The 12,197-nt window shown below is 50.0% G+C and overlaps 1 protein-coding gene across 1 annotated transcript in view; it reads left to right on the top strand.

Moving 5' to 3' along the window:
• The first annotated feature begins 393 nt into the window (after nt 1-393).
• Nucleotides 394-12,197, top strand: part of PHGDH (phosphoglycerate dehydrogenase) — a 69,941-nt gene continuing 58,137 nt past the window's right edge. The window contains exon 1 of the mRNA XM_068246684.1: nt 394-468. Coding sequence (XP_068102785.1) covers nt 409-468 — 60 coding nt within the window. The 5' untranslated portion in view covers nt 394-408. The remainder of the gene's footprint in view (nt 469-12,197) is intronic.

Here is a 12,197-nt window from a genome sequence, read left to right on the forward strand (position 1 = left end):
CTGCATGCTTGTTTCTGGTTTTAATCAGATACTACTGCAGAGAAATAGACCAGCAGGGCTGCCAGGCAACTGGTATTGATTAAAAGGAAATAAACATGACAGCCTCCATATACCTCTCTCTTCAGTTCCCCTTTAACTGTACATGGTTCACTTGGCAGACGTGTCCAACAGAGAATATTGAAGCTTTCAACAGAGATGATCCCCAGCTGTCTGTGCTCAAACTAACCACCAGATGTCATTAGAGTCCACAGAATAAAATCTGGACATGGGCCATACAGTAGATCCCTTATATGTTATGTTTATACCAACCAGCAGGTGTCACCAGAGTCCATGGAATATAAGATCTACATTATATAACCTAACCAGAAAAAAAAGATCAGCAAATTAGCTCCTTCTCTATTTTCATGGATGCTGCAAATGGTGACGTGGGATTGGATGCTCTCAGCACTTCAGCAAATGTACATAAAGGTATAAGTGACAAGAAGAACATGCCTACTATCAGTTCTCTTTTTCTTATGTGTGGCTTTTTGATTTTCTAACCCATATATTCTTTTTCATGAAGAAACAGGAAGTATGTGGATCCGTGTCCTGCATTTTTCTTCCTCAATGTTTATACCAGAGCTGAACAATTAAATTAAAAACGGAGGTAGCAGGCTTGTATTAGATGCCACCCTCATGCCCAACGTGCCTCACCCATTCTCTTCCGACCCCCTCCTTTGTACTGTAGTCCCTCTGTCGTAGCTCAGTCCAGGTCGCCAGAGTCAGGCGGTAGTGCTCAGGTGCCAGGAGCACTCTGTGTGTGCACACGACGGCGCAACGACATGCCTGCGCACTACGGCCCGACTCCGGCAACCTGGACTAAACTGCAGCGGAGAATTTATGGTACAAAGGAGGGGGTTGGAGGAGAAAGGGGTAGCATGAGAACTGCATCTAATACATGCCTGCTCCCCTGTTTTTATTTAATTGTTTAGCTCTGGTATCCTTTAATGACTATTGGTTCCACTGAAGCGTTTGTCCTGCTTCCATCTGGCATTCTTACAGGACTGATTTGCAGAGGTAACCAGAAATAAGACTGGTTTCTGTGGATAATAAGCACAAATATCTCCCACACACGGGGTCCTGAGCTGCAGTTTTATTTCTCACAGGAAAAGCTGATCTAAGCTAAATGAAGACCAGTGCTCACTAATATCACATGACAAGAGATGACAGCTGACCAATGGAAGAAGCTTATTGAGGCAGGAAGGGGTGGACATTATTTATTACACCTTCCCTCCAAATGGATAGCAATATTGTAAAGCATGTGTACATACCTCCCCTCTTTACATATCAGCCTCTGTGACACACACGCACTGGTGAATTGAAGAAAACTTATTGTTTGAAGCCCCAGTGCCCTAGATTAGCTACTCCAGAGAGTGCTGGGGCTACTTGTTGTCCTCAGGATTCCCTGCCACCCTCTTATTGCCGCAGCTACCTAGAAGTTCCTCCATGCAGCGCAGAGCAATTATAAAGCTTAAAGTGAACCTTCGGACTAAAAATCTACTCAGCAGCACTGAAAAGGCCTGGTGTTTCCTTAATAGTTTCACAGCATCAGAACTTTTCTTACCAAAGCATCATTTTTAGCTGCATTTTTAGCTAAGCTCCACCCATCAAAGAAAAAAAAGCCCGGGCTTTTTTTCCCTGATGCTGTGCAGAGCATGATGGGATTTCCTACGTTGTTATTCACGTTGCCTAGCAACTGGGAGAGGTGCTCAGGACACAGGAACTGTGTCTGATGCTCCCTGTCACCTCCTTTCAACCAAAAAGATGGCTGCCATCATGTAATCAAACGTTTGCCTGTTCTTTTAAAACAGTGTTGGTAAGTGATTATATTACCTATCTATTTTAATTAACATAACTAATGTAACTTAATGACAGTATGTTTGTTTAGGCTGGAGTTCCTCTTTAAGGCAGGATAAATCACGAGAAGACCAAAAATAATAATGAACATTTTCTTTTAATGTTCCAAAAAGGTGCAGAAAAATATACAAAAAAAATCTTCAATCTGTAGAAACATCCAAAGGCAAGGAAAATCATATAGGGCTTGATTCACTAAGCCGTGATAACTCATATCACGTCCGTTTTCGCGCGCATTTTCGCTTTTGCGGGCAAAAACGCGTGCGCAAACGGGCGTGATATTGGGTTAGGCCCAGGTCACACTGATAGACGAAACGCCGTGATTACCGCACTGCAAACAACCGCAAATTATTCCTTTTTTTGTTTAGCGCTTTTCTCCTGTCGGACTCAAAGCGCTTGCGAGGCAGCCACTAGAGCGCACTCAGTAGGCAGTAGCAGTGTTAGGGAGTCTTGCCCAAAGAACTCCTTACTGAGTAGGTGCAGCTTACTGAGTAGGAATAGGAAGAGACAAGATTTGAACCAAGGTTTAAAAGCGTTTCTGCAATGTTGCTCTATGTGAGTGTTCTCACAGAAGAGATGAGTTTTCTTTCCAATCGCAAACGCGGCTTCTTCACGATTTCCTGAGCGTTTGCACTTCAATGCAAAGTGTAGGGAAATCGCAAAGCGCTTGAGAAAGCACTTTGAAAATCGATTTGCTCAGTGCTTTCAAGAATAAATATTTTCTGAGTGTTGTCAGGAAGAAAAAACGAAATCACCGGACAAAAGTGATTAGAAAAGTAAATCACTCTGAAAGCAAAGGGAAAATTGCTTTCAAAAATGCCCACAAAAGCGTTTAGCGCTTGCGCTAGCGATTTATAATGTGAACTGGCAGCACGATAGGGTTAAGTCCCGCCCACTTCACCCCATAGGATCAAATATGTATAAATGAATTCCCTCAAGCATCCCCCCTTAGGCTTTTGTCCTCACAATCACCTTACCCCTGGGACCCATGCACAGAAGATCAGATGTTGGAAAGATGGATATATGGATCGATAGCTGCTTCCTACAGTTCCAGCAGGTTCAGCCTCTCCTGCTGAGGTTCCCTTCCAGTAACTAAATGGCGCTGGCTGGAGAATTCACCATTTCTGGCCATGGTGGGGGAAGTGCGCTTATTAGCAATGCTACAATAGCACTTCTCTTTGGAGATTGTTAGGCTAAGATGTATGGCTGGCTGTTATTTTCCTTCCTGCACTTCCTCCCTGGTGCTTAACGGAGGATTAGCATGCGTTCCACTGTGCGCTCCGGACTTTTTCTGCGACGTTTACTGAGATTTTAATGAAAGTGAATGGGAGCGATTTTAAAAACCGCTAATCAATCACAAAACGCTCAGAAAAGCACTCCTAGTGTGAATGGGCCCTTAGAGAGGCTCGTCAGAGAGACCTTCTTCCAGAAGAAAGTAATCTTCAAACAGAAGATCATGTTCACGCTCCAGAAGACGCTCTTCCTCTACGGGACATTATAGAAGCAGATCGCCTAGATGGCAATGTTCACGTTTAAAACATTCTTCAACGAAGAAATGCTGGGCTTGCGGTAGGGAGGTGATGCCGGGAAAGCTGGTGTGTAAAAAATGTTTTGATTCTATGGCTAAGGAGCCGGAGCAACCAATGGACATATCCTTGATGATAAAACAGGCGGTCCAAGAATCAATGAACCAGTATATAGCGACTCTATCTGCCCAATCAAATACTTATATCTTATATATAAGATATAGATCCTGAAGCACAAGCTGGTCCTTCCAGTGTACCTGACCTGGATCCTGATCAACCAGCCGTGGGTTGTGATTTCGGGCTTGTTCAGCCATATGTTAATTCGGTAAGAGAAGCAATGGAGTGGCAGGAGGAGGAACTACCAGGCACCTCGACTCAAACCGAGAATGAGTACTATGCACACCTCAACAAGACAATCAAAACTTTTCCATTTATTGACATCAACAACAACATTATATTGGATGAATGGAAAAAGGTTGATAAAAAAAAAAAAACAGTCTCTTGCAAACAGACTGAACAAGCTTTATCCTCTAGAAGAGAAAAGGACCTCAGTATTTGATGAGCCTCCAAAAGTAGATGCCTCGGTCATGGTATTAGCAAGGCATGTGCCATTACCATGGGAGAATGTTGTATTATTTGCGAAACCCTTGGATAGGAAGTGGTATGAAGTACTATGGTAGGGGTGTCTTGACACCCTGGAGAAAAGACACAGGAAACACAAAAAGGACAGGAGCCCAATAGCGTAATACATTTTAGTATAAGGTCTACTAGTGGTATAATGAAAACTACTCACAAAGGCGGGTTGCAGAGGGGCAACCGGCCGCAAGAAGCAGGTGGAGACCATAACCCCGTATCTAAGCAGAACTGGTGTAAGATCCCGTATGATGGAAAAAACCTGTTTGGGCAGGAAATGGACACTGCCATTAAATGTGTAACAGGGGGTAAGACAGGAATTATCCCCCAGGACCGCCAGAACAGGAAGCCAAACATCACTCAGAGACCGACATACCAACAGAACAGGTATAAGTCAGGTGCAGGCTATAGAACTACGGAAGGTTTTAGGAGAAACTGGCAAAGCTCGCAAGCTACCCTGCAGAGACTTAACAAGCAGAAAAAGACCAACAAGGGGTCAAGCCAGCAGAAGTCTTTTTGATGTTCAGTTCGTCCAGACATTGCCGGTAGGCGGAAGGCTTTCAGGCCTTTGCGGATGTCTGGGCGGGCAGTATCAAGGATCTCTGGGTGGTTCAGACTGTAAGACATGGACATCATTGGAAGTTTGCCAGAAAACCTCCAAATATATTCATGATAATGGTAAAGCCTACCTCCCCTTAGTCCTTCCCCCCAACCAAACCCCATACATCATCTTATGCTAAGGAATAACTGCACACGGACTACTCGACATTGGATTTAATTTAAGGCCAGAGCAGCCCTCCTTTATTCAGCCAAATTAACAAAGATCCAAAACATTATAATACCAAAACATTATAATACAACATATACAAAGAGCTGGGGTACAGGGGGTCCAGGAGGCACCGAATGCAGTTATCAAAAACACCATGTGACATGCAGCCTTGAACCGGCCCCCAGCCGCGCATCCGGCTCAGGGACAGCTGCATGCCCCAAATTCGTCTTCTCTCTTCGTTCACCTAAAACACCGTATTTGTCCAGCGACAAATCCTCTTTTACAGTAAAACCGGCCTCCGAACCCCCTTTTTACCCCTCCGGCTGCAATGACAAACAAGACACCACACGACACCAAATATAAAACACAGGGAGGGAGGGAGGGAGCTTCTTCCACCTACGCTCTCTAGCCGGAAGTGCCCGCCCCCCTTCTTCCTCCCCTAACCCAGGCAGCAACTCCCCGCCTACCCACACGGAACCACCCCCCTTCTATCCTAATCTACTGCTGTGGGAACCTCCCCAGCCCACCCACCAGCTAGCCCCACCCCCCGTCAGGGAGACGGCTACCCCATCATGGCCGGGCCCTCCGCATTCCGCTCTGCTACAACTCCAGGCCCTCTCTTGATAATAGTAAAGCCTACCTCCCCTTAGTCCTTCCCCCCAACCAAACCCCATACATCATCTTATGCTAAGGAATAACTGCACACGGACTACTCGGCATTGGATTTAATTTAAGGCCAGAGCAGCCCTCCTTTATTCAGCCAAATTAACAAAGATCCAAAACATTATAATACCAAAACATTATAATACAACATATACAAAGAGCTGGGGTACAGGGGGTCCAGGAGGCACCGAATGCAGTTATCAAAAACACCATGTGACATGCAGCCTTGAACCGGCCCCCAGCCGCGCATCCGGCTCGGGGACAGCTGCATGCCCCAAATTCGTCTTCTCTCTTCGTTCACCTAAAACACCGTATTTGTCTAGCGACAAATCCCCTTTTACAGTAAAACCGGCCTCCGAACCCCCTTTTTACCCCTCCGGCTGCAATGACAAACAAGACACCACACGACACCAAATATAAAACACAGGGAGGGAGGGAGGGAGCTTCTTCCACCTACGCTCTCTAGCCGGAAGTGCCCGCCCCCCTTCTTCCTCCCCTAACCCAGGCAGCAACTCCCCGCCTACCCACACGGAACCACCCCCCTTCTATCCTAATCTACTGCTGTGGGAACCTCCCCAGCCCACCCACCAGCTAGCCCCACCCCCCGTCAGGGAGACGGCTACCCCATCATGGCCGGGCCCTCCGCATTCCGCTCTGCTACAACTCCAGACCCTCTCTTGATAATGGTAAAGCCTACCTCCCCTTAGTCCTTCCCCCCAACCAAACCCCATACATCATCTTATGCTAAGGAATAACTGCACACGGACTACTCGGCATTGGATTTAATTTAAGGCCAGAGCAGCCCTCCTTTATTCAGCCAAATTAACAAAGATCCAAAACATTATAATACCAAAACATTATAATACAACATATACAAAGAGCTGGGGTACAGGGGGTCCAGGAGGCACCGAATGCAGTTATCAAAAACACCATGTGACATGCAGCCTTGAACCGGCCCCCAGCCGCGCATCCGGCTCGGGGACAGCTGCATGCCCCAAATTCGTCTTCTCTCTTCGTTCACCTAAAACACCGTATTTGTCCAGCGACAAATCCCCTTTTACAGTAAAACCGGCCTCCGAACCCCCTTTTTACCCCTCCAACACGAAGGAGCATGACCCCTTATGCTCTTGAGGCCCACAACATCAAAGCTCTTTGTATCCCATCCTCAATACCCAGAGCCCACATGTCCATCCCAATGTCATTGAGGTGGACCCCGTCCTCCCGTAAAAACAAAACGATGTCCTCCTCCAAATCGATGTGCCGGATGGCCAGGCCCCCGTTCCTAACAAAAAAACGCGCCACCTCCTTATTCATCTTAATCCTGGCTTTATTAACTCTGGGGACTGAATTAGCCAATCTCCAATAACTCCTGGCTATTACATCAGACCAGACCACTATGGTCCCCGGGAAAAGGGCAATAATTCTAAAGAAATCGTATTTAATTTCTTTTATAACCACCCTGGTGGACCGTGCTGCCAAATCGTTGCCCCCCACGTGCAAAACTAGAATATCAGGGGACCCATCTAGCCGAGACAGCCTATGTAGTTCTGCTAACAAACTAGGCCAAACCATACCAGGGAAACCCAACCACCTGATACGCACCTGGTCCCTGGGGAACCCAAGTTGCCGGCCTTCCGGCCTGACATCAGCTCTCCTTGCACCCCTGCTGACGTAGGAGTGCCCCACAATCCAGACCGTTCGTCGCGGACCTGCAATAAAAGAAAACGAGACTGACAGCCAGTGCCCTGATGCCACTAACCCCCCCTCTATCTAAACCAAATGAGGCCTCACATAAGTCTTGTACCGCATGGACTCCCACCTGCCAATTTGCCTAATGACCCCCTCACTCAAAACCCAACGTGACGCTTCCATAGCCGCCCCAATTCGGAAGGAGTGGGAGGCGAACTCACAGGGCGGAAGGCCCAAAGCAGTCAAACATTTTCGAAAAATGGCCATAAATTGGAACCGGGACAAGAGGGTACCATCTTGATGTGCTAAAAACACCAAGGACTCAGGAGGCCTGGCCTCCAGAAAACTCTTAACATTAAAATGCGGGCACAAATGTCCGCCAGTACTGAACAAAGTAATTATCCGGCCCTTGCCCGCTTGATCAGTCTTGGAACGCTCCAAAAATATGGCCACCGAGTCGGCCAGGACCGTTACGTGTTTTGCGAGGATGCCTCCCACTCCCGACTTGTTGCGGCTCACCAGTTCCCCTATCCGGAAAGCCCCAAAAAAGGCTAACACAAACGCTGTTCTGAATAGATCACACTCATAGCTAGAGGAACACAATCCCGGTAACTCACCCACCAACCTGCCCAACAACTCGAACGTAACCGGGCGCCTGGCCTCCCTGCGGACCACCCCCACCCGGTATCCCTTTATGGCCTGCTTAACTCTAAAATCCTTAGTAACGTCTACCAACCCCCTCATTTTAAACCAAAATGCCATTGCCGACAGTTTCTTGGAAACTGCAGACGCTGACACTCCTTCCACAAAATTCCGCCCCACGAAATACAGCAATAAACACAGCCTCTCCTCGTCCGAACCACAACCTCCCACCTGCGCCATCAAAGCGTCCCACGTGTTCCATACTACCGTGTACGCTGCCGATGAAGACTCCGATAAGGATCTTGAAATCATACTGGAAACGGCCTGAAGGGAATCTTCCACGCCGTGGATGGGCAAGGAACCCCACGCTCTTCCGCCGTGGGAACCGCCGCCCGGAATCTGCTCCACGGGAACCGAGAAAGTGCATCAGCCACAATGTTATCAATCCCCGGCAAGTGTACAGCAAACAAATAGATATTGGAACGCAAACAATCTAGGACCAACTGACGCATCAGACAGATTATAGGGGGCGAGGACGCCGAACAAGTGTTAATTGCCGACACCACTCCCATGTTATCACAGTTGATCCTGACCCGCCGATTCGCCAACTGAGGCCCCCAAACCTGAACCGCCGCCACTATGGGAAATAATTCCAACAACACTAAATTGGAAGTAAACCCCGCCTCCACCCAGGTCCTGTCCCACGGCGCCGCGCACCAACGCCCTGCTAGGAATGCTCCAAAACCATGAGAGCCCGATGCATCGGTAAATAAATCGAGCTCCAAATTACTTACCGTATCCTGCATCCACAGTGACCTACAGTTGAAATCTGCTAGAAAAAAATAACCAGACCTGTAAATCAGCCCTGAGCTCTGCAGTCAGCCGGATGCGGTGGTGTGGAGCCGAAACCCCAGCGGTTGCCATTGCCAATCGCCTGCAGAAAATCCGCCCCATGGGCATGATTCTGCAGGCAAAATTCAACTTACCCAGTAGAGACTGCACCTCCCTGAGCGTCAATTTCCTGCTCCTTACTGCTGTACCAATGGACTCCCTAAGATCCTTGACCTTGTCTTCCGGCAAGCTGCATTCCATGGACACGGTGTCAATGGTAATGCCCAGAAACTTCAACGATGTAACTGGCTCCGCCGTCTTTTCCTCCGCGAGTGGGACCCCGAATTGCTCGCAGACCCGCCTCATACAAGCCAAGGCGCAATCAGGGGAATCCGCCGGGCCCATGAACAGGAAATCGTCCAGGTAATGTATCACCGACCGGATACCTGACACGTCCTTCACCACCCATTCCAGAAAGGTACTAAACCTCTCGAAATAAGCGCACGAAATGGAGCACCCCATGGGGAGGCATCTATCCACGAAGTACTCACCTCTCCAAAAGCAACCCAATAAACGAAAACTAGCAGGATGGATTGGTAACAGCCTAAAAGCCGATTCGATATCGGCTTTTGCCAACCACGCACCCTGTCCTAAACGCCTAACCCAACCCAAAGCCTCATCGAACGATGTATACACAACCGACGTATCATCACTCGACAGACCATCGTTAACCGAAGCACCTCGGGGAAAAGAAAGATGGTGGATTAAACGAAAAGCCCCCGGCTCCTTTTTAGGGACAACACCAAGAGGCGATACAATCAAATCCACCAACGGACAAGACCTAAAAGGACCCGCCAGCCAGCCGCAACCTCCTTCTCAATTTTCTTATCTATAACACCCGGGTACTCATATGCAGATTTTAGGTTCCGAAAAGGAGGTTCCGAACGCAACAAACAACTACTGGGAAACCTAAAACCCTCCTCAAAACCTACCCGTAAGAATTCCGCCACCTCCCGCTCGGGGTACCTACTTAGAAACCTGGCCATCTCTGTTCCCCTCACTGGCGTCATCCCTCTTGTGCGCAGAATCCCCTGGCTTGGCCCTCCGCTGCTTATAACACCTTGTGGCCGCATGTGAGCCTCCGCAACTGGAGCACTCATGTTTAAAACGACAGGAGTGGCCAAACCGACAGGAACCCTCATTAAATTGCCAACATACGCCTTTTCCTCGGGCAACCGACTGACCCGCCGGGGACGACCCGGCGGCTGCGGCAGGAAAGGACTGGGGAGATCTAGATGGGATCATCAGCCGCATCCACAAGGTTATATCCTTGTGGTCCCACCGTACTTCCGAACGCACTGCCTTGGTTTGCCGGAACTGCTCATCATAACGCAGCCAAGCATTCCCGCCGTATGACCGATAGGCCTCCCCAATGGAGTCCATGTAGCCGAACAGAGCCGAGCAGTGCTCCGGCTGCTTTTCCCCAGTTACGCTTGCCAGAATCGAGAACGCCTGGAACCAATTCTGAAAAGTACGGGGAATCAACCTGTATCGCCTCTCCTCTTCCCGTTTCTTCTCGTCCGGCTTACCCTTGTCTGAATTAAATTTTTCCAGCTGTAGAAGCGAGAATATTTCAATATACTCGCCCCTCCAGATCCGCTCCTTCACCTCTTGCTTCAAATCCAACCCTAGAAGGCCATTGAAGCAAACGTAAAGCTCTGCATGTGACGCGTCCGCCAAACGCACCTGACCCCCACTGGCTGTGGAAGACTCACCTGTGGATACCTCAGTTTGCACCGCCACCTCCGACTGGGCCCCCCCTAAGCCTAAACCCACCGGCGGGGCCACCTGAACCACCCCTTGTGCTAATGGTCCTATAACTGGCGTAAGCAAATTACCTGGGGGGGGAGAGGGGCCAACTGACACCGTGTTTGAAACCACAGACCCCAGACTAGAGGACGGGGGTACCCACGCCCCCACTGGAGACACTGACAACCCCGGCACCACCCCCCCAGACGGAAGCTGAGCCTGTGAAGGAAACTGCGACCCCAAGGTTGCTGATAAGTTCCCCCCTCCCTGACTACCCCCACAAATTCCCAACAACAAGGTGGCTAAGGCATTTATGGCAGCTACATTGGCCTCACCTGGCTGCGCCGGACGTGCGTCCCTGCCAGCCGTCACTCCGGCTCCACCCGCAGCATTGTCATCAACGTCCTCCACGGATTCGGCCTCAGAAGCCGGGCTGGTCCTGGCCGCATGGTCCCCACTGCGCTGGTCACGCTGTCCCTGCTTGTCACTGGTACTGCTGCCCCTCTTCTTTGCAGACCCTCCAGGCTTGGCCTTGCCGACTGGACCCTTGCTTCCACCATGCGCCCGATGGGTCGCCGCCGCTGTGGACCGAGCAGCACCCGCAGCATGGGAGTCCTTCTGTTGAGCCCTCTTAGTCTGCCGCGCAGCGCGGGGACTAAAGGCCGCATTACCTCCTGCTGGTCTCTTGGAAGGGCGAGCGGCTCCAGACGTGCCCTCCCCCGCCGAATCTTCCCGCTGTGGTGTGGGATTCCTCCCGCCTGATCCCCCCGTCTTTGAGGAACGCTTTGGGGGGGGAGGCGGAGGGTCCCGTGGGGGGCTCCCCGAGCGACGCAGCGCTCGTCCCTGTGGCTCCGGGCTCAGCCGCTCCGGCGGCCTAGACAGGCGTCTCCCCGTCTCCTGTGCGGCCGGAGCGCTGGGCGCCGCAGCCGCGGCGGGCTTGCTGGTCGCCGCAGCCTCCGCTGCAGGGTTCATGGCAGCCAGCTGGATGTGGACCCAGGATGGGCCCCTCGATTCCGCCTCCTCCCTAATCCTGGCCACCAACCTCTCGACGTCTTCCATTGCGCAGGGAACGAGCGGGCATCCAGCGAGAGCTTCTTCCACCTACGCTCTCTAGCCGGAAGTGCCCGCCCCCCTTCTTCCTCCCCTAACCCAGGCAGCAACTCCCCGCCTACCCACACGGAACCACCCCCCTTCTATCCTAATCTACTGCTGTGGGAATCTCCCCAGCCCACCCACCAGCTAGCCCCACCCCCCGTCAGGGAGACGGCTACCCCATCATGGCCGGGCCCTCCGCATTCTGCTCTGCTACAACTCCAGGCCCTCTCTAGATAACCAGAGTTCCTTCAACTCAGGACAAAAGAAAAATCTTGATAGACTATGTACAAGGGATGTTTTGACAAAAAAATGCAGTTAAAGAGGTTCCACATCGAGGGGCAGAGGGGTATACTCCCCCTTATTCTTCATGGAAAAATAAGTCAGGAGATCTGCGACCGGTGATGGACTTGGGAAGGCTAAACAGCCATATCAAATTAAAAAAATACAAAATGAAGACTTTACAAACAATTACAAAGGTAATAATCGAGAACGACAGGGCCCTTTTAGAGGAGGCTTATCTTCACATCATGATTTATTCGGATTATCAAAAATACCTCAGATTTGCCATAGGCAATCTCCATCTACAGTTTTGATGTCTTCCATTCGGAATATGTACCGCCCCAAGAAATTTCTCAAAGGTCCTTTTG

This window comes from Hyperolius riggenbachi, chromosome 7, assembly GCF_040937935.1.
Source record: "Hyperolius riggenbachi isolate aHypRig1 chromosome 7, aHypRig1.pri, whole genome shotgun sequence".
Taxonomy (NCBI): domain Eukaryota; kingdom Metazoa; phylum Chordata; class Amphibia; order Anura; family Hyperoliidae; genus Hyperolius; species Hyperolius riggenbachi.